The sequence below is a fragment of the Sinocyclocheilus grahami genome, unplaced genomic scaffold (genome assembly GCF_001515645.1).
Source record: "Sinocyclocheilus grahami isolate Dianchi unplaced genomic scaffold, SAMN03320097.WGS_v1.1 scaffold105.1, whole genome shotgun sequence".
Classification (NCBI taxonomy): Eukaryota; Metazoa; Chordata; class Actinopteri; order Cypriniformes; family Cyprinidae; genus Sinocyclocheilus; species Sinocyclocheilus grahami.
Window position 1 is genome coordinate 572238 of NW_015505284.1, and position 18917 is coordinate 591154.

Consider the following 18917-nt stretch of genomic DNA (forward strand, 5'->3'; position numbering starts at 1 on the left):
CGTAGCTGGGCGCCGCGGACAGACGCCGAACGGCGCTGCCGGTGTGCTACACTCATAGAAAATAATGACTTTGAATTTTAAAGACGTGGCGCGACCCTGCGATTCACGTCCGGTGCGCGACCGCCTAAAACGCTGTTTTTTTTTTCACCTCCGTGCCCAAACGTCTTTGTTTGGGCTTCCGAAAGCGGATGATGTCAGGAAACAGTGGTTGCAATTTATTTTTTAACTCTGTTCCTGAGCATTATAACCCCAATTTGCTATTGTGTGCTGCGCATTTTACTGAGGACAGCTTCCACATCACGAGTGAGAAGTGCCGGATTCCCAAAAGCTTTTGTTGAAAGACGGAGCAAGGGGGCTTGGAAGTACTGAAACACCGTCTAAGCTGTTCGCCAATCACAATGCACTGGGACAGCTAACCAATCACAACACATTTTGTTTTTCGGAAGGTGGACCTTCATCAAAGCCTGAGCTAATTGAGCCGTTTGTGCCAGGCTGGGGAGAAACGTATTGTAATAATGTAAATTATGTGAAAAATAATGCGTTTTTCGAACCACCAAGCATGAGAGCATGTTCTAGTACACCCCCAAAACAAAATCAAGACTTTGTAAAAGAGCATAATAGGACCCCTTTATTAAAGGCTGAACGAATGACTGACAGCCACAGCAGAGAAAAGAGTTTGTGTGAACTTTAATGTAAGGACTTAAATATTCACATGTAGCTCACATTAAGCTATCGTATGGCTTCAGATGTAACACAGAATAATTTGCACAATCGGGAAAAATAAATAAAAAATCTCGGATTTGGATCAGCCCTCTCTGACCGATACCCGATCCGAGAAAAATGGCACTCTTGGAGCCGATACCCGATATGAATATCGGATCCGCGCATCCCTACCTAAAAACCATATAAGTTATGTTTTTACCATGGTATTGAGGTGCTATATGTGTGGTTTTATCTGTGTTTATCATAATTTAAATGTATGCTACTATGGAATACCAATGCTTGCTTAAAAAAAATAAAAATAACCTTGGTCAGAATAAATTTAACCATATAAAACTGAGGTTGCTACAATTTTTACAGATGTTACTGATTTTGATAATAAACAACAATTTACCTCTGCATCCTAACTCAAGCTACTATCAAATGTGCATTTCTAAGAGACAAAAAAGTGATATTATTATTATTATTATTAATATTATCAGGCAACCCAAACCTGTTTCTTGATTTGAAACAATATCACTCATTAGAACATACAGAAATTAATGTTTCTATTTAGATATTTATTTTGTTAAGTAAAATGAATGGTCTGGTTTCTACAACTTTCACTGTGGAGCAAAAATCTGACTTTAAACTTGAAAGAAATAAAGATTTGACATTTATTGATATCGACTGATATGAAAATAATTATTGTGATCATTTTTTTTGGCCATATCGCCCAGCCATATATATATATATATATGTATGTGTGTGTGTGTGTATATATACTGTATGTGTGTATATAAGAATAACTGTAATAATAATACTTCAAAATATTACTGTTTTACTGTGTTGTTTATCAAATAAATGCAATCATAGTGAGCATAAGAGACCTCTTTCAAAGACATTAAATAATCTGAATTATTCCAAACATTTGATCCGTGATGTATATGCAATTAATTGTGATTTAATTCATCATCATGCCAGTTTTTGCTAAGAACATTTCCCAAACTAAAAGATTTTAAAGACATGTTTATCATTTATTATTACATATTATAATTTCAGTTTAGTAAAGCATTCAACAACTAAATAGCTTCAGAAGACTTAGCATTGGATTTATGAGAGCTGTCAGTCTCACTTTCTGGGTGTCAAGCCTTATAATTTTTTGCTTCCTGCTTACCACATCAACGTGACAGTTGCACACAATACAGCAAACCCACAGACTGCCAAAGAAGGAACATATTTAGTTTATCGTTTCATTCACCTCTTGCTGTCGTGCAGGAAGGAATGGTGTTTTTGGGCTCGTGGAGTGGTGGGTTGTAGTGTGTGTTTGTGAGGGAATGCTTGTTGTCATTGGACATGGCATAAAAATACACCCCAGCACAGCGTGTCTGAATAGGTTACGGTCACGCCATACTCAAGGCTGACACATACTTTTACTCCTGCAGACGCCTCATCCCGGGCCTGCTGGGATTATTAGCCAGCGGGAGTGGAGGGTGGATCATAGCACCAGAGGATTTCAATGCCTTTGGGTTTTATTTGGGTGCTGTAACCTCACCGGAATATGATTTCATCAATAGCTGCAACGTTCAGAGATGCTTGGAATATGTTATATGCAAAAATATGGCTCATGCCTGTTAGTAAACATGAGCTGATGCTTATCACTGAACTTATGATGTGGCACATAACAAGCAGCCATGCTTCCGGGTTCTTTAGATAAACAGCTTAGTGATGGATATGAGCAGCGTTACAGTTGTCAGTGGTCTGTTCAAGCAATGGTTTCCCAAAATGAAAATTCTCTCATCAATTTCTCAGCCTCCAAAAACACCTCAGTTTTATGCAATTTGGTGCAGTTGCTGATATTTATATGACCAAAAAGTAAGATTCTTATAAATTGTAAATCAATGACATCTTTGTAACAGTAATGCAGACTATATAAAATGCATATAAATGTCAAGTTATCAAGGTCACTCATATCCCAATAATATGTCTTCGTAAGATGATCTTTAAATACTTAGTTTTATGATCAAAGCTCTGTAGTTTTTATTGTGGGGGCTAGGGCTGAACGATTAATTGCATTTGCAATAATATCGCGATATGAAATAACGTGATTTTTCAATCGCAGAGGCTGCGATTACACTTGGTCACGTGACACGCGAGAGTAAAGAGGTGTATTCGACTTGAAGATCAGATCGGTGTGTGACATCAAAGTACGGCGAGAGAAAGCATAAGGAGATGTCCGCGCTCTCTTATAGCTCTGGCAGTACTTTGATGACACACCCAGCGCTGTTTCAAGTCGAGCGCGGCATCAGCAGAAAAATTAAAGAAATAAAACGGTAAACAGCCAAAGGACGTAACTTAGAATGGGAGATGGATCGGTTTGTGAAAGCGAAGAGAAAAGCCTTCTCGCAGTACTTTGATGACACACCCAGCGCTGTTTCAAGTAGAGCACGGGCCATCAGCAGAAAAAGAAAAGAAATAAAATGGTAAACAGCCAAAGGACGTAACTTAGAATGGGAGATGGATCGGTTTGTGAAAGCGAAGAGAAAAGCCATAGATGAAGTCGCACAGACCCAGGCAGGTGCTGGTCATTTAAAAGCTAAATGCAGAAAATATGACGAGGCATATCTTGCTCTCGGCTTCACTCACCAAGTCTATACCAGACGCTACAGTTGTTGCGTCGCGCCGCTACACTGGACAAAGCGACCGTTACAAATCATTTTAACTTTGTGTCAGTACGTCATAAATAGAACGAGGCATCAGTTTAATGTCGCGCCGCATCTAGTGTACACAGCGACACTGATTATACTGGTTCTACTGTATTTTGCCACTCGCGTCCGGTGTAGACACAGTGTTTAATGTCGTTGGTGAGGAAAGCCTGTGTGTGTCCTATGCCTTAGCGGACAGCATGAAACCCACAAAAAATAAATAAATAACAGCGAGAGAAGAATAATAATAATAAGTTATTCTCTCTATGCTATTTTTCAATGTTTCAAGTGATGCAGGTGTTTTTCCCTGTAGGTTTTTTTAAATAAAAAAAGTATACATTTTTCATAATGTTCAGTGAAATTATTTGGTAGTCTGAGGTGGGATGGGTATTCGGGAAAGAAGGGCAGATTTTTTTTATAGGTTTAAAGGGGGGCGCGACCAAAAAATTGAGAACCACTGGTCTAAAGTTAACAGACAGCGTTTAAAAAGTGCAGTGCACATGTTTACATATGTTTATTACAGTGACTTTGAATTACCTAAAGTAGTGTGGTAAAGCAACAGATTTGTTTTTATATTTCTGCAATCTACTTTAGTTTGTGTGATTTGTTACAGACTTTCATAGTAATGTTTACACCAGGCTTATTTAAACATAATTATTACATGCTTACAAGGTTGGAAGTTCAACAAATCAGTCAATATACTGTGATTTGTAGTTGTTAAATAAAAATGTCATTCATATCAATTTATGCATCACCTAATTTCATCGTAACATATCGGCCTGACCTACAGAAAAGAACATTTATGTTTAATCTATCTAATAGTGTGTTGGGCATACTATACAATGATTTATAGCTTGTCTTTGTTGAATAATACAGAACATAAAGAGCTTTAAAAAAATAATTGCATATTAAATCGCAATATTGGTAAAAAAAAAAAATCGCAATTAGATTCTTTTTCAAAATCGTTCAGCCCTAGTGGGGCAAAACATAATGCAATGAAGAATGTTTACAAAATAACCCTGGTTTATCATTTTTAATATTCATATTTTAATGTGATTTTTCTAAATATGCTTCATGGATAATCATTTAAGTTGCTTCAGTGCAGCAAGTGTTTATCTTGAAATATTTCTAACAATATAAAATATATTATGTTTACTTAATGAAAAAGTGATGATTTTATAGAAAAAAGACATGGTTACCATAACCTGAAGGTGGACATTTTACAATTATACTAAAAAGCCTAAAAGTTATATTATATTACTAAACATTTTGATCATGTTGATAATTTAGAGACCTTAGAAATTTGTGTTTCAAATATGATACATTAGGCTTTATGGGGTTAATTTAGGCTTTTATGCACACATTGATCATCGCACATCAAATATGCTAAAAGAAAACTCAAATGTGCTTGTTTGACATCCGAGAATCAGAAATAATGTTAGAAAAAGTTTTACACAACTATTGGTTAAAGGAACATTCCATATTATTTTCAGTGTAATGTTAATGTAAGGCATCTGTGGGCTAATTTCGATTTACTTCAGGTAAAGTTGCAAATAATTTAGATTTGTGTCTCGGTTATATATAAACAAATGGGAAGTGATTTTACACTAATACACATGCAATGGAAGGCGTACTGTATATCAAATAAAAGTTTCAGCTGTCACACTGTACTGAAAGTATAGTAGTGCTTAAGCATTACACATTAGCATGTAGGGTTGGGTATCGAAAACCGGTTCCATTTTAGAACCGGTTCCAAATTTCCAAGAACCGGGTATTCGATAAGACGCGTGCATTTCGATTCTGCTTAACGATTCCTGCGTTCGCATTTTAATGTGATTAAAAACTATTTAAATGTGGGAACTGAAAGAACTTGCGCCCTGTTTGCGTGCAGCGCACACGAAGCGCGAGCACAGAGAACAGAGGTCGCGGTACGGGTTCCCGGTTTGTGTCCGTTCTCGAACCGTTCCGTGTATTTCCACTGTAGAAAAGGTTGTTCTGGGCCGAAACTGACTTCTTTCATATTTGTCGACCAATATGCAGAAAACAACATCAGTATATCATCGTAAACACAGCCGTTTTTGTCTTAAATGAACGTAAACAGATGAGAAAGAAAACACACATGTACAGTATTTTTAGATCCGCGTGCGTTTGGTGTTAAAGAGACAGCAGCCTAATAAACTCATTAGCATGTAAGTTTAACGTTGAGAAACTGTCTGAATATATTACTATTTAGCAGTCTTAAAAATCAATGCTACTACTGCTAATAAATATTAATAAATCTTTATTTTTAAAGGAATAATCACGTCTGTTTTCTTTTTAATTTTAACAGTAATCCTCTGTTGTGCAGCACTTTGTTTGCCAAAAAAATTAAAGGGTTTAATTTTCATTTTAATTAGGATAAATTAAATTAATGTTTTATAACGCGCTGAAACACAGCAACTAAACCCAAAGAATGCACAACGTTTTTTTTTCTTCTGCTGTTTGAGCTGCGTGCGCTGAGCTAAAGACGATCACCGGTAAACTGAAGCGCTCTTTTAACTTAACCAAACGCATTCTATATGAGATAAATCAGATATACATCAAATAAACACAATATTACAACATACAATTGCACAAAAGGCTGCAAACGAACAGCGCGCATCTGAAGTGTCTCTGAAGGAAATAATGCATTATTTATCGGCTTTAAGATATCGGCCAAATTTTCTTAGCAGGCCGATACCGATAACAGAAAAAATTAGCATTTATCGGCCGATACCGATATGGTGGCCGATATATCGTGCATCCCTAATACAGGTAAACATATTTGTTATAAGTGTTTTCTCAAGTTTCATTCAGTTTAGTTTAGCCTAATGGAGTTCATGCAGGCTATTTGGGTTCAACCTAACTGATTCAAATTTAGCTGAGTTTGATAGAATAGAGTTGTATTTAAGTACAATTAAAGGTGCAGTGTGTAAATTTTAGCGGCATCTAACGGTGAGATTGTGAATTGCAACCAACGGCTCAGTCCCCCGCTCACCCCTCCCTTTAGATGTCGTCGGTAAAGACAGCAGAGAGCAATGAGATTTCTTTACAAAGGTAAATTAAGGAATTGTATTTACTTAAAGGGGCCATATGATGCTGCTCACTTTCACAACGAAACACAGCGTCACACACGGTGGCCTAGAGTGAGCAGAGCCTGGGGGCTAAAGTGAGGAACGGCCGGAGGGCTAGAGTAAGCAGAGGCAGCAGATTCGACGAAGGAGCGTCTGGCGGGCTTGCGGCAACCACATGTGACGACCCCGGGCTGGACTCCGCTTCGTCCACGGTGAAAGCCGATCCGGCGATCCACAGCGCAAAGTTGTAGTATTTCCTCAGCAACCAGCACGGATCAGCTCCAGGCATGATGAAGCAGATACCGCTCTCTTTTGGAAGACCAAACAAAGTAGTTTCGCTTTCACAACGAATCACACAGTGCCTTCACCATGCCTTCGACATGGCGGCGGCGGCAACAACAATACTACAGCGAGAATAAAAGTTACGTCGTCTTTCTTTGCGTGAACATTTGGGTGGCGTTATGTAAATCTTCCCACATAGTGATCTAGATATGTGGGGGCGTGTTAGAATGAGCCATTTTAGGTAGGCGTGGTTGACTCTTAACTTTTATAAAGTATATCTCTTTGGATTTGAGACTTTAGTCTTTGCAACTTTACAGATCTTCTTTATGCACCAAGAGCTTGTAACACTCCAAAGAGAAAGGAAAAATTGAAATTGCATCATATGATCCTCACATGGTGTCTGCTGTCAAAGAGAGAGAAGTGGAAAACACAGACAGAATTGCATGCTTCCAGTCATATAAACAGAATTTACTGTATAATGTGGAATATCATTGACATTTAAAAGTTTTTGAAGTCAAAAATGTAAATCTCTGAAAACTGTCCAGTGAACCAAATTCAAATTGCAATATGGGATAATGTCTGTGACCGCTACTAATATGTGAAGTCTGCATTTTTTGTCTCCGAGTGAATGATCTGCGCAGTTACGTTTACTAGCTAAACATACTCAAGCATGCATGGCACATTTGACTAAACCGCCAGAATTTCTGTTTAACTTAAAGAAATGTAACAAATTATGACAGACAAACAATATAGTTGTCTAGAAAAATGAATGTTTCAAGCCGATACTACTACTATTTATACAATATATTAAAACTAGTGCTGGGCAACGATTTATCGTGATTAATCGCGTCCAAAATAAAAGTGTGTACATAATATATGTATAATAATTATAAGTTTCGGTTCCGAAAACGGTTCTGGTGAGATGCATGACCAAGTGCTGTAAGCAGCCTTGCACCGGCGTTTCCCGAAAAGGATGTCACAAACCAAATAACAGAACCGCCGCCCTGCCTCTTTAATTACGGAGCACATCGTTTCTCATGACGCGCTCTCTACAGACGCGCCGCATCTTTAACTGTGCAATCATTTTCCACGACTGTATGCGCACACACGTCATTGATAACTGTGCACATTGTTTTGTCTGACTGTACATATACCGGCAGCGTGCAGTTCCTGCCGCCACTAAATTACATAATATTTGTTCCATATTGTCATTAATATACATACTGACACTGGATACAACGAATGCCTCGTTTATAATGGGTTTTCATGTTTTTGAATCATCGCTCCGGCCTGACAGGGCATGGTAGGGGCGTAACATTTCCGTCACACGCTTGAGGTATTCGGCCAATCATAACGCACTGGATAGCTGGCCAATCACAGCACACCTTGCTTTTCAGACCGATGAGCTTAGTAAAAATCGACGCGGTTCAGAAAGGCGGGGCATAGAGGAGATACAATAATGTACAGTATGTGGAAAATAATGTGTTTTTTAACCTTAAACCGCATAAACACATTTCATTACACCAAATAATGTTATTTTTACAATCACTGCACACATGTCAGATGTTCATGTTATCATATGACCCCTTTAATAGCTACAGAGTCAAGAATAATTCACTGGATAATGTTAATTCACTGAATAATACTGGAATATTGGAATATAACAAACAAAACATTGTATTTTATTGCATTTCTCAACTAGAATGTTATATCAGAGTTATTAATAATGTTTTTGTCCTTCTAGATTATGAAATGCCTGCTGACAGTGAGGTTTATCTATGCAGTTACATAGAACTATACTCAAACTGCGATCGCTCGCGGAGATAATAAATAATTAATTTCCATAGAGTTGTATTTATTTAGATGTTTATTAGCGAAATAATGGTTACATAGTAAATGTTAATACAATTTAGGGTGTTTTAAACAAGTGAATCTTGTTAAAAGTTACATGCGGTGGCCATGCTGGAGCATTTCCTGAGCATCAACCCGCTGAGTGAACCGCAATATGAAAGCGGCTTCACGAGACTAATGATGAGCATATACAACAGAGAGAGAATTAAATTCAATGCTTTTATTTCCAACATGCACTCATTCATGGCTGTATTATTTAGCTCATGCAAAGTTATGTCTTTATTGGGAGAGGATCTTGACGGATTATCTACGTGACTCCGACTTCACGAGACTAACCATGAGCATAGACAACAGAGAGAGAATTCAATTCAGCGCTTTTATTTCCAACATGCGCTCATTCATGGCTGCATATTATTTAATTCAGGCAAAGTTACGTCTTTATTGGGACAGGACTTAACGGATTATTTTACATGACTCCGTGAGTTGGTCTCGATTTCTTATAGCCAAGCTGCATAAACTACATATCAGGCATTTATGTAATGCATCTAATTTGTGCATAAATGGCTGTTATGTTAAGTAAAGTTTACTAGCTACAGCAAATCAAGTAGGCTACCTGCACCATGCCGTTGTTGTTGTCTCGTCTCCCCTCAGATACGCGGCAATGGCGATCCTGTGCGCATTTCTCAAAACACTTTATCGCGTTTATCGGTGAATCCGATATTACAAAACCGATATCCGATTATGGTAAAATGCTTAAATATCGGGGAAAATATAGGTAAATCGATATATCGGTCGATCTCTAATTGTCACCTAGCCTTGTTACGTTAGTGAGTACATCCAGTTATATAATCTAAATTTTTGTGGTTTAAACCTTTGAACAAATTAAAATGTAAACCCATTTGCTGTGTCCCAATTTGCATACTGTCCGTCTTAAATAATATAAAAAAATATAATTAGTGTCCCAAATTGTTGAAATGGGTATCCCAAAAGTCCCTCAATGGTTTATTTCTATTGAAAATTCAAAGTACATTTATCCATACTAGGGCTGCCCCCTAATAGTCGATGAGAAGAGGCTTGGTCGACCAAAATTTCATTAGTCGCTTAGTCGCAGAAAAAAAAATTCCACACGAAGTGGCGAAATCATGCAGTCCGTGACGGACAAATAGTTAACGGCTGGTCTGTGTGGTAATATAGTACATCGGGCAGGACATCCATGTGCTCACCTAACATTCATCAACCTCAAATATGGCTTATCATCTGAAATATGTATGTAGTCGCAACTTCACATGCCAGCTCAATCTAATGTTAGCCTAGAAAAAAGTGCGCAGTTCACGTATTTGTGCGGAGTGTGGAAGCTGAACAGTAGCGCACTTGGGCTACTGCAGGACAGATGGAGGCGCCAGTGCAATCATTTGCTCTTAAAATACTTCGTCATTTTTGGTCATACAGATAAGAGTAATGCATCTTTTGTATCTGTGAAGACTTTACGTTTATTCGTGTGCACTCAGAATAACAACGAAATGTTGCGCTTTTGTTAAATAATTAAAGCAAACAGGATGCGCTTTCTGCCGTCTCAGTCTGTGAACTTGAGCGCATCACTTCGAAACTCCATGTATGCTTGCCTAATTACAGACATGAAACATAGATCTATAGAGAGTGAAACTTTATGTGAACCTATTCAAATAGAAAACAAATATTATCAGATTATGTAATCCGTATGAAACATGAATACAGGCGCATAATGCGGAGATGATCCAAACTTAAATTTGTATAATTCATGAACGAAAACATTTTGTAATATGATATTGATGTACCATTTTCATGGTAATGCAATGTTTGATTTTAAAATGGGTTTCAAAGGATGAATTTTGAGATTTAAAGTTTTCAATTGATATATAATTTCTGATGATTTCTAAAATGTGATAGAGAAAAAGGCAATAAAGAATACTTTTTTGACAGGTCAGAACTCCTGTTATGATGTAGAATTTCCTACATAATTTTTTTTTACAAAAACATTGGTAAAATATCTATTTAGGAGTCTTAGACCTTTCCAACGATATATAGTTTGTCATGATTAGATTCGGATTTAATTGTAATATAGTGAAGTAAACTTGGGCGTCCCACAGAGGGGACGGGTGACAGTTAAAGGGTTAATAAAAGTGCTACTAATAGTCGACTAATGCTTAAAATGAACAACTACTAGTCGACCAGAAAAATCTTTAGTCAAGGGCAGCCCTAATCCATACACACTCTAATGGCTAATATTGTCCACAACCTATTGCATGTTGGATGTGTGTTCGATTCAAACTACAAACACAAATAAGAAGTGTTGAAGAACTACAAACATGGAGGTTATGTGAGACAAAGGGGTTTGCATGATTAATAATCAGTATTTAACATGCTGAAAAAAATATTTAGTTAATGTTATCCACGTTATATTTCATCTGCAGCAATATTGTGAACTTTTATAATGATACGTTTGTTCATTAACTTTCGTTATGCAATCACATCAGGAGAGCTCTTGGCTTGAAAAACTCACTAGTGGCAGATCAACATGCCTCTTCATTCCTCTCCAATACGGTAGGAAGATAAATGAAACAAAATGTGAAGGATGTGACAAGATGATCAACAGGGCAGTTTAAAGTGTGATGGGATGCGTGTAACTAAGCAACAGAGCACATTTAAAGATGCAGTTATGAAGAAGTAGTATGTCCCAAAGGTTGCCTAATTTTCTGCTACACACTCAAAATATATTTTTGAGGGAATAGTATAAGCAGATGAATTGGGAAGCAGCTGTTGTCATTAGACATAGAATGCTGAGTGCATTGCCTTGTGGGTCACACTAATCAGGGTAGTGTGCTTTCAGTGTTTCCTCTAGGATTTTTTCCAGCTGCGGTGGCAGGACTATTTCCACATGGACCACGCCCCCTCCCCACAGAATCTTGTGCACTCAGAATTTAATTTATTTTAACCAAAAAAGACAAGTACATAATACATTAGAAAATAAGAACAAATAAATGAATGACAATCAATAGCACAAACAAAAACAATAAGATACAAATTAAATTAACAGTACTTTATCTATTCAACTGTAAAATAATGACACTATTCAACTGTAAAATAATGACAGACAGCAACATATTTATTTAGGCTGCTGTCTCTTTAAGACCTCATGCATGGATCTGTTATATTGTTACACAGGGCTCTACACTTACTTTTCTTTGTAGGAGAGCTTGTCCTCCTAATTAAAAAAAAATTAGGAGCACCTTCTGATCAATAATAAAAAAATCTGATCAAAAATTAGCTTTCCTAATATGAGGTCATATTTGACTCAAAGTGATTTACAGAGGCATTTTCTTTTTAACTTTGTAATGGCATTTTTCAAATTTTATTAAAAGTATTTAATCTTCTATGTAATATACAAAAAATTATATTTATAAGGGATGATTTTTGGTGTGGCGGCCCACCACGGCAGAATGAATGTAGCGGAAACACTGGCTTTGTTGTGCCCTGTACATTCTGGCTTGTAGCCGATCATCCAGTTTCTAAATTTCTGAAATACCATTATGAGTAGTATTGTATTGTGCTATTCAAAACATGACTAAAAATGCTGAACTGAGCATGTGCAGTAGATCAGTGCCAGGAAGAAATGTAACCCAGCAAAAAACAGAAAACAATAAGATACAAATTAAATTAACAGTACTTTATCTATTCAACTGTAAAATAATGACACTATTCAACTGTAAAATAATGACAGACAGCAACATATTTATTTAGGCTGCTGTCTCTTTAAGACCTCATGCATGGATCTGTTATATTGTTACACAGGGCTCTACACTTACTTTTCTTTGTAGGAGAGCTTGTCCTCCTAATTAAAAAAAAATTAGGAGCACCTTCTGATCAATAATAAAAAAATCTGATCAAAAATTAGCTTTCCTAATATGAGGTCATATTTGACTCAAAGTGATTTACAGAGGCATTTTCTTTTTAACTTTGTAATGGCATTTTTCAAATTTTATTAAAAGTATTTAATCTTCTATGTAATATACAAAAAATTATATTTATAAGGGATGATTTTTGGTGTGGCGGCCCACCACGGCAGAATGAATGTAGCGGAAACACTGGCTTTGTTGTGCCCTGTACATTCTGGCTTGTAGCCGATCATCCAGTTTCTAAATTTCTGAAATACCATTATGAGTAGTATTGTATTGTGCTATTCAAAACATGACTAAAAATGCTGAACTGAGCATGTGCAGTAGATCAGTGCCAGGAAGAAATGTAACCCAGCAAAAAACAGGATGCATCAGTAAGCATATTTAGCTCATCAAATGGGCACATCTGTTTAGAGTCCGACACTGTGTGTGTGTGTGTGTGTGTGTGTGTGTGTGTGTAGATGTTTACTTCCCCACTCTATGTAGAGCATTACACTCTTTTTGCTGTTGTTTAACTCTGTAATTTTGTATTGTTACCACATCATTGTGAATTGTCACAACACATTGTGTTTAGATGGTATAATTACAGTATCAATGTAAATGTTATGTCTGTGTGTAAATATGACCCTTCTGAATCGTTACTCTTTCTCAGTTCTGTTATGACACACATTGCTAGAATATGCTACATTGCCAAAGCAGTTACAGTTGAACTGTAACCAATATAGAAACATCAAAACTCGACAGTGAATGTTGAAAGGGACCTATTAATAATAATAATAAAAAAACTACAAAATAAGAGAGAAAATTCAGTTCCCTATTTTTTTTAATTGAGTCAGGCGTTCAAAAGTTTGGGGTTGCTAAGTGTTTTTTTGTTTTGTTTTGTTTTTTTGAAAGAGATCTTTTATGGTCACCAATGCTGTATTAATTTGATAAAAAATACAGTAAAATTAGTAGGGATGCACGATAGGATTTTTTGGCCAATACGATACCGATTTTAACAAACAACTATTGGCCGAATCCGATACTGGTATCGGTCAATTGCATAAAGCAGGGCTTAAAAACGAGAGAAAAAAAAGAGATTGATTCACTCAGAGCAGAATCGGTATTTGAACGTTTCTGTTCCTGCGTTCCTCTGTTCCTCCATGAAACCGGTTTAAGTCGAAAAAATACCGATTAATAACGTTATTTTTTAAACTTTTTCTTTGCCAATAATAATAATAATAATAATGAAGTACAGTGTTTAATTTACTCAAAAAGAAAAAAACAATCATGAAGAGAGTCTTGATCTTGCTAAGTCATAGCCAAAACAGCATCATCTTTTCTAGATTTACCGAGGACCAAATGTATTAAAAAAAATTAATAAAAAAAAAACGTCAACGCATTACTGTCAACTGTCATTATTGTCAACTGTCAAACATTAAAGTATTTTTTAAGATACAGTGGGGCAAAAAAGTATTTAGTCAGCCACCAATTGTGCAAGTTCTCCCACTTAAAAAGATAAGAGAGGCCTGTAATTTTCATCATATACTGGTTTATTTACAATACTGGTAAATAAAAGCAAAATTACAAACACAATTAGGCTATTTTACTTCCCTTCTCTCCACAACAAATCCTCTAAAGCTGTATTTAGGCTAAATAGAAGCGTCAAGCCAAAACAAATTAATTTAAAAACTAAACTGAAGCATACCTCTCTCATTCTGCACAAATCCAAATGTTTCCATATTCGCAAATTATCTGGATGCTAAACAAATATTTATTATGTAAACTATAGGCTTTGTTCTTTACTCGCATTATCAACGTAAAACATCATGCTTCACATATAGTCTATATCAGCACTGATGCGCACGCTGGTCACAACAGCACAGACTGTACTACGGACTATTTAAATTGAGCAGTGTAACTTTTTCTGTTTCTTTAACTGTATTTTATTTTAATAATGAACAGGCTGCGATGTCAAATTAGCAAAAAAATTGTTGTGTGTGCGTGTGAGGCACCGACACGATCACTGCATTGTTTTCCCAACTGTTACTCCGAAATGTATGGTCATACCAACGCTGGTTTGTCATGCAGATAGAAGCAAAACATCATTCAAAACTGTAAAGCTTTTGCGACTTACCTATGATGAATTTACAGCTGAGAGCGGGCATTTTGCATGTTGGATGCATCAGCATCACGTTTGCATAGGCCGTACTATGGCGTCTGACAAACGATATTTTGTACAGATTTTATTTTGTTTTGGCAAGTATTTAATTATTTTGCCCAGAGAAAAACCGTTGTATTATACAACAGACATGCTACTCATTGTCTCCATGCAGTTAATTAACCATCGGTATTGGCCCTTTTCATGCTATTTCTGATATGCCGATGGCTTTAAAATAATCAAAAATCGGCCGATAAATATCGGCGGCCGATACATCGGTGCATCCCTAAAATTTAGTAATAGTAAGATGAGTAACAGTAATCGTAATATAGTATTACAATTCAAAGAAACTGTTTTCTATTTGAATATATATTTTTTTAAATGTAATTTTTTCCTGTGATCGCAAAGCAGTCAGAACTCCAGTCTTCAATGATACTTGAGAAATCATTTTATGATTCATGTTTATTTGCTGAAGAAAGAAAGAAACATCTTTATATTATCAGTGTTCAAAACAGTTTAATATTTTTGTTGAATCTATCACCCTTTTTTCCAGGATTCTTTGATGAATAAAAAAAAAAAGTATTAATGTGAAACTATCCCAAAACTTTCATCAATTTAATAAACCTTTACTGAATAAAATTATGAATTTAAATATGAACCTTATAGATCTCGGTGGAAAAAGTACGTCTGTCTACCTTTGTTTATTACAGATAATCAGTACTGTTCATGCATAAGCCTATGTATGATTATATCATTGTTTATAGTCATATATCTATCTTAAATTGTTGGTACAGTCTTACAATAATTCACAGAATAAATGTGTAAATTATGGAGATGCATATATTTAATTGCATGCATGTAGAAGCATAATTTGAATGACTGATAAATGTTGAAATTCTTGTTGAAGAAGTGGACCATTGTGTTTGCTTGGCTTTTTGAAATCTGTATTGTAATGTGTTATATTAGTTGGCAGAGTTTAACTGAGTGATTTCTGTTTCTTTAGGCGTATGGCTCAGGCTGTGATATCGTGATCCTTGCAAGTGATTTTGAGTGTGTTCAAATTATTCCTGGAGCTCAGAATGGAAACATCCAGGTGGGCTGTGTGGAGTGCTCTCAGCAGCTTGGCCGGGTAAGACCATACTACACTTCTTACGTTTACATTAATGCTTATAGCAGACCTTTAATACAAAACACTGAACAAATGTGTAATACTATAACAAAAGTAATCCATCCTAGTGAAACAGTAACATTAGCAGTGGGCAGTTATTGACTAGAACAGACTTTCCTAAACCAAAATATCAGCTTTTGATTTGGCCAAATTGAAATTATTAGCTGGCCAATTAACAAACATGTAAATTGGTATTGAACATTTTATGTTTTGCTTTTTTTGTGTGTGTGTAAGTATTCATGTAAATTTTGCAGTGTTGTACAGATATACCAATTGTTCTCATTTAGGTGCAGCATCATTAGCTTAACCCAAGGGAGTTGCACTTTGGCCATCTGTTCTTGGATGGACAAAAATAAAGTCCTGCTCAGGCTGGTTGGAGTGCTTAATCTAAAAGAGCAATGTTTGGAGAGCACCACATGTTTTGGGGAATCAGCTTGAAAATTGATTTGTAGGCTGGGACAGAAGAGAGAAATGTAGCAAAACATTAAATATATGCGTTTCAGCCACATTCTAGACACGGGCATCAGTCACTGATGAGCAGACATTGTGCTTGTGGATCTGATATGCCACAACTCACTCCTGACAGAGTACGAACATGAATAGATGAACATATATCCAGTTATTTGCACTGACTGGGTTTTTGACGTGGTTTTGTGTTCACAGTTTCTCTTTGCTGATGGTGGAACTGCTATTTTATTATTATGGTAATTATAAATAATTGTGTCTTTTTTTTTAGATTGCTGCATCCTATGGAAATACCGTTTGTATTTTTGAACCAATAGCTTCCAACCCAAACAAACGTCACAAGGTGAGTTTTGCACTGGAGGACAGTGGATCTTCTTTCAGAGAGTGAATATTTATGCTTTACCAAAAAGTCTTTATTAATTATTGTTACAAATTATTTATCATTAATGTAATTTAATTATTTAGTGTTATATATATATATATATAATATAATATAATTTTTTTTGTAATTTTTTTTTTAAAGCAACTGAATTACCAGTGGCAGAAGACTGGTCAGTTCTTTCTCAATGCTATAACCTACAATCTGGCCTGGGACCCGCAAGGTTTGTTTGAATATACACTTTGTCTGTGAATTAACTAAATGTTTTCAGTAGTTCCCTTTTTTTCAACTCTGTTTGAGTCTTCTGATTAAATAATACATTTAGGAGATATTTCTCTGACTTAAGTGCAAACTCTGTATTATTTATGTTTGAATAAGCAGAATAAAACGTGAAACTTGAGATTTGATAAATGGTAAGTGATAGTGGTAGGTTGTGTAGGTTGCTTAGACTGGTTACTGCATAATAATAATAATCCCCAAACTTCCATTTATATTGTTTTGTAATTCTGATAACTTCCCTATTATTATAAAATGAGGGAAATATTTATAGTAATAATGATAATAATAATATAAAACAAGACAAGTGCACCCAAACTTTTGTTGTGTATATGGTAACGTTAAATGTATATGTGTGTAATATTAATTACATCTGTTTGTCATGTAGGCAATCGTATCTTGGCGGCGACTGAGCGTTTGCAGCTGTGGGCTCCTCCAACCAGTGACACGCTGATAGAGGAAGAGGACAGTCAGCTGAATGATGATAGAGCTCATGAGCTGATGCTCAACGACTGGAAATGTGTCTGGCAGTGCAAGTGAGTGCAGCTTAAGATCTTAACCACACTTCTGTCTGCATACTAAATCTTTAATGTCGCTTGTCTGATTTACTGAACGTTAAAGCACATTTGATGAATTAAATTATTTAAATGGGTCGTATAATGGAAAAAGAAGGCTTTTACTTTTCTTAAATAAGATTTTTAGGTAATATGTAGGTGTAATATTGCCCAGGGTTTTCTCAAGCTGGAGTTTGCGAGGGTGTTTGAAATTGGTATTTGAAAGGGTGTAAAAATTGCTGAAAATCGAATAATTAAATAAATCGACAAAATATTAGCAATCAAAATAAAACATTTTAAAATATTATAATTGGCTGCCCACTGCTCCGGGTGTGTGTTCACAGTGTGTGTGTGTGTGTTCACTACTGTGTGTATGCAGTGTGCACTTGGATGGGTTAAATGCAGAGCACAAATTACGAGTATGGGTCACCATAATTGGCCACACGTCACTTCAATTATGAAGTGCATCCTACATTAATAGCATCCTATGGGACAGTCAGCTTAATTGCAGTGTCTTTTAAAGCTGGATGGATTTTAGTGTTCATTATCTGGCTGCTGTTATCTTGGAATTTAATTTTTTTTATAAATGCATGGTTATAGTTAGCGAGGGTAGAAAATGAAAACAAACAGAAAACATCAAATTCTAAAATTTTGACTGACGTGGTAATGATTAATAATTAAAATTAATTTAAAAATAGTAAAATTAGAACTTGTTACGTGAAAACGTGAAAGCATTTTATGCAGGTGAAATGTGGGTCTTCAGAACAGCCTTTATGAGGGCCCTTTATGAAATATACTTCACTATGTGCACAGAGTTTTTACCCGTGTTTGTGTGGGTGTAAATTGCTCTGCTACATGTGTGTTTTATGTCAGGACTGCTGCTGCTGTTCATATTACTCAGTGGTCTCCAGATGGAGAATATTTCGCCACAGCTGGAAAGGTAACCCCCCCCCCCACACACACACACACACACACACACACACACAAACACACACACTCAGCATGTAATATAAGCAATATATAAGTAATATTATATAAGTGTATATAGAAGTCTATACGTATAAGTAATGCTAATTATAAGTACTACACACTAGTCCTATCCCGTACAGAAACCTTTATCATTGTGCTGTGTAAAATAAGAAATTGTCTGGTTCCCGTATGAACGTAGATGCCGTTTTGTATTTGGGAATCTAATGAATATGAGTACAGGGTTCCCACGCTTCTTGAAAGTACTTGAATTTCAGACATATGGATTCAAGGCCTGGAAAGTACTTGAAAACAAACATAGGTCCTTGAAAGTGCTTGAATTAAATTTGAAATAAATTTTGTTTATGCAGGGATTAAAGTTTTCCGTCGCTACAACGGATTTCCGTC

At 36.1% G+C, this 18917-nt stretch overlaps 1 protein-coding gene across 1 annotated transcript in view; it reads left to right on the forward strand.

Moving 5' to 3' along the window:
• The window catches only part of dmxl2 (Dmx-like 2), an 85768-nt gene that overhangs the window by 9201 nt on the left and 57650 nt on the right, over nt 1-18917 (forward strand). The window contains exons 2-6 of the mRNA XM_016276662.1: nt 15705-15830; nt 16606-16677; nt 16858-16936; nt 17378-17525; nt 18417-18483. Coding sequence (XP_016132148.1) covers nt 15705-15830; nt 16606-16677; nt 16858-16936; nt 17378-17525; nt 18417-18483 — 492 coding nt within the window. The remainder of the gene's footprint in view (nt 1-15704; nt 15831-16605; nt 16678-16857; nt 16937-17377; nt 17526-18416; nt 18484-18917) is intronic.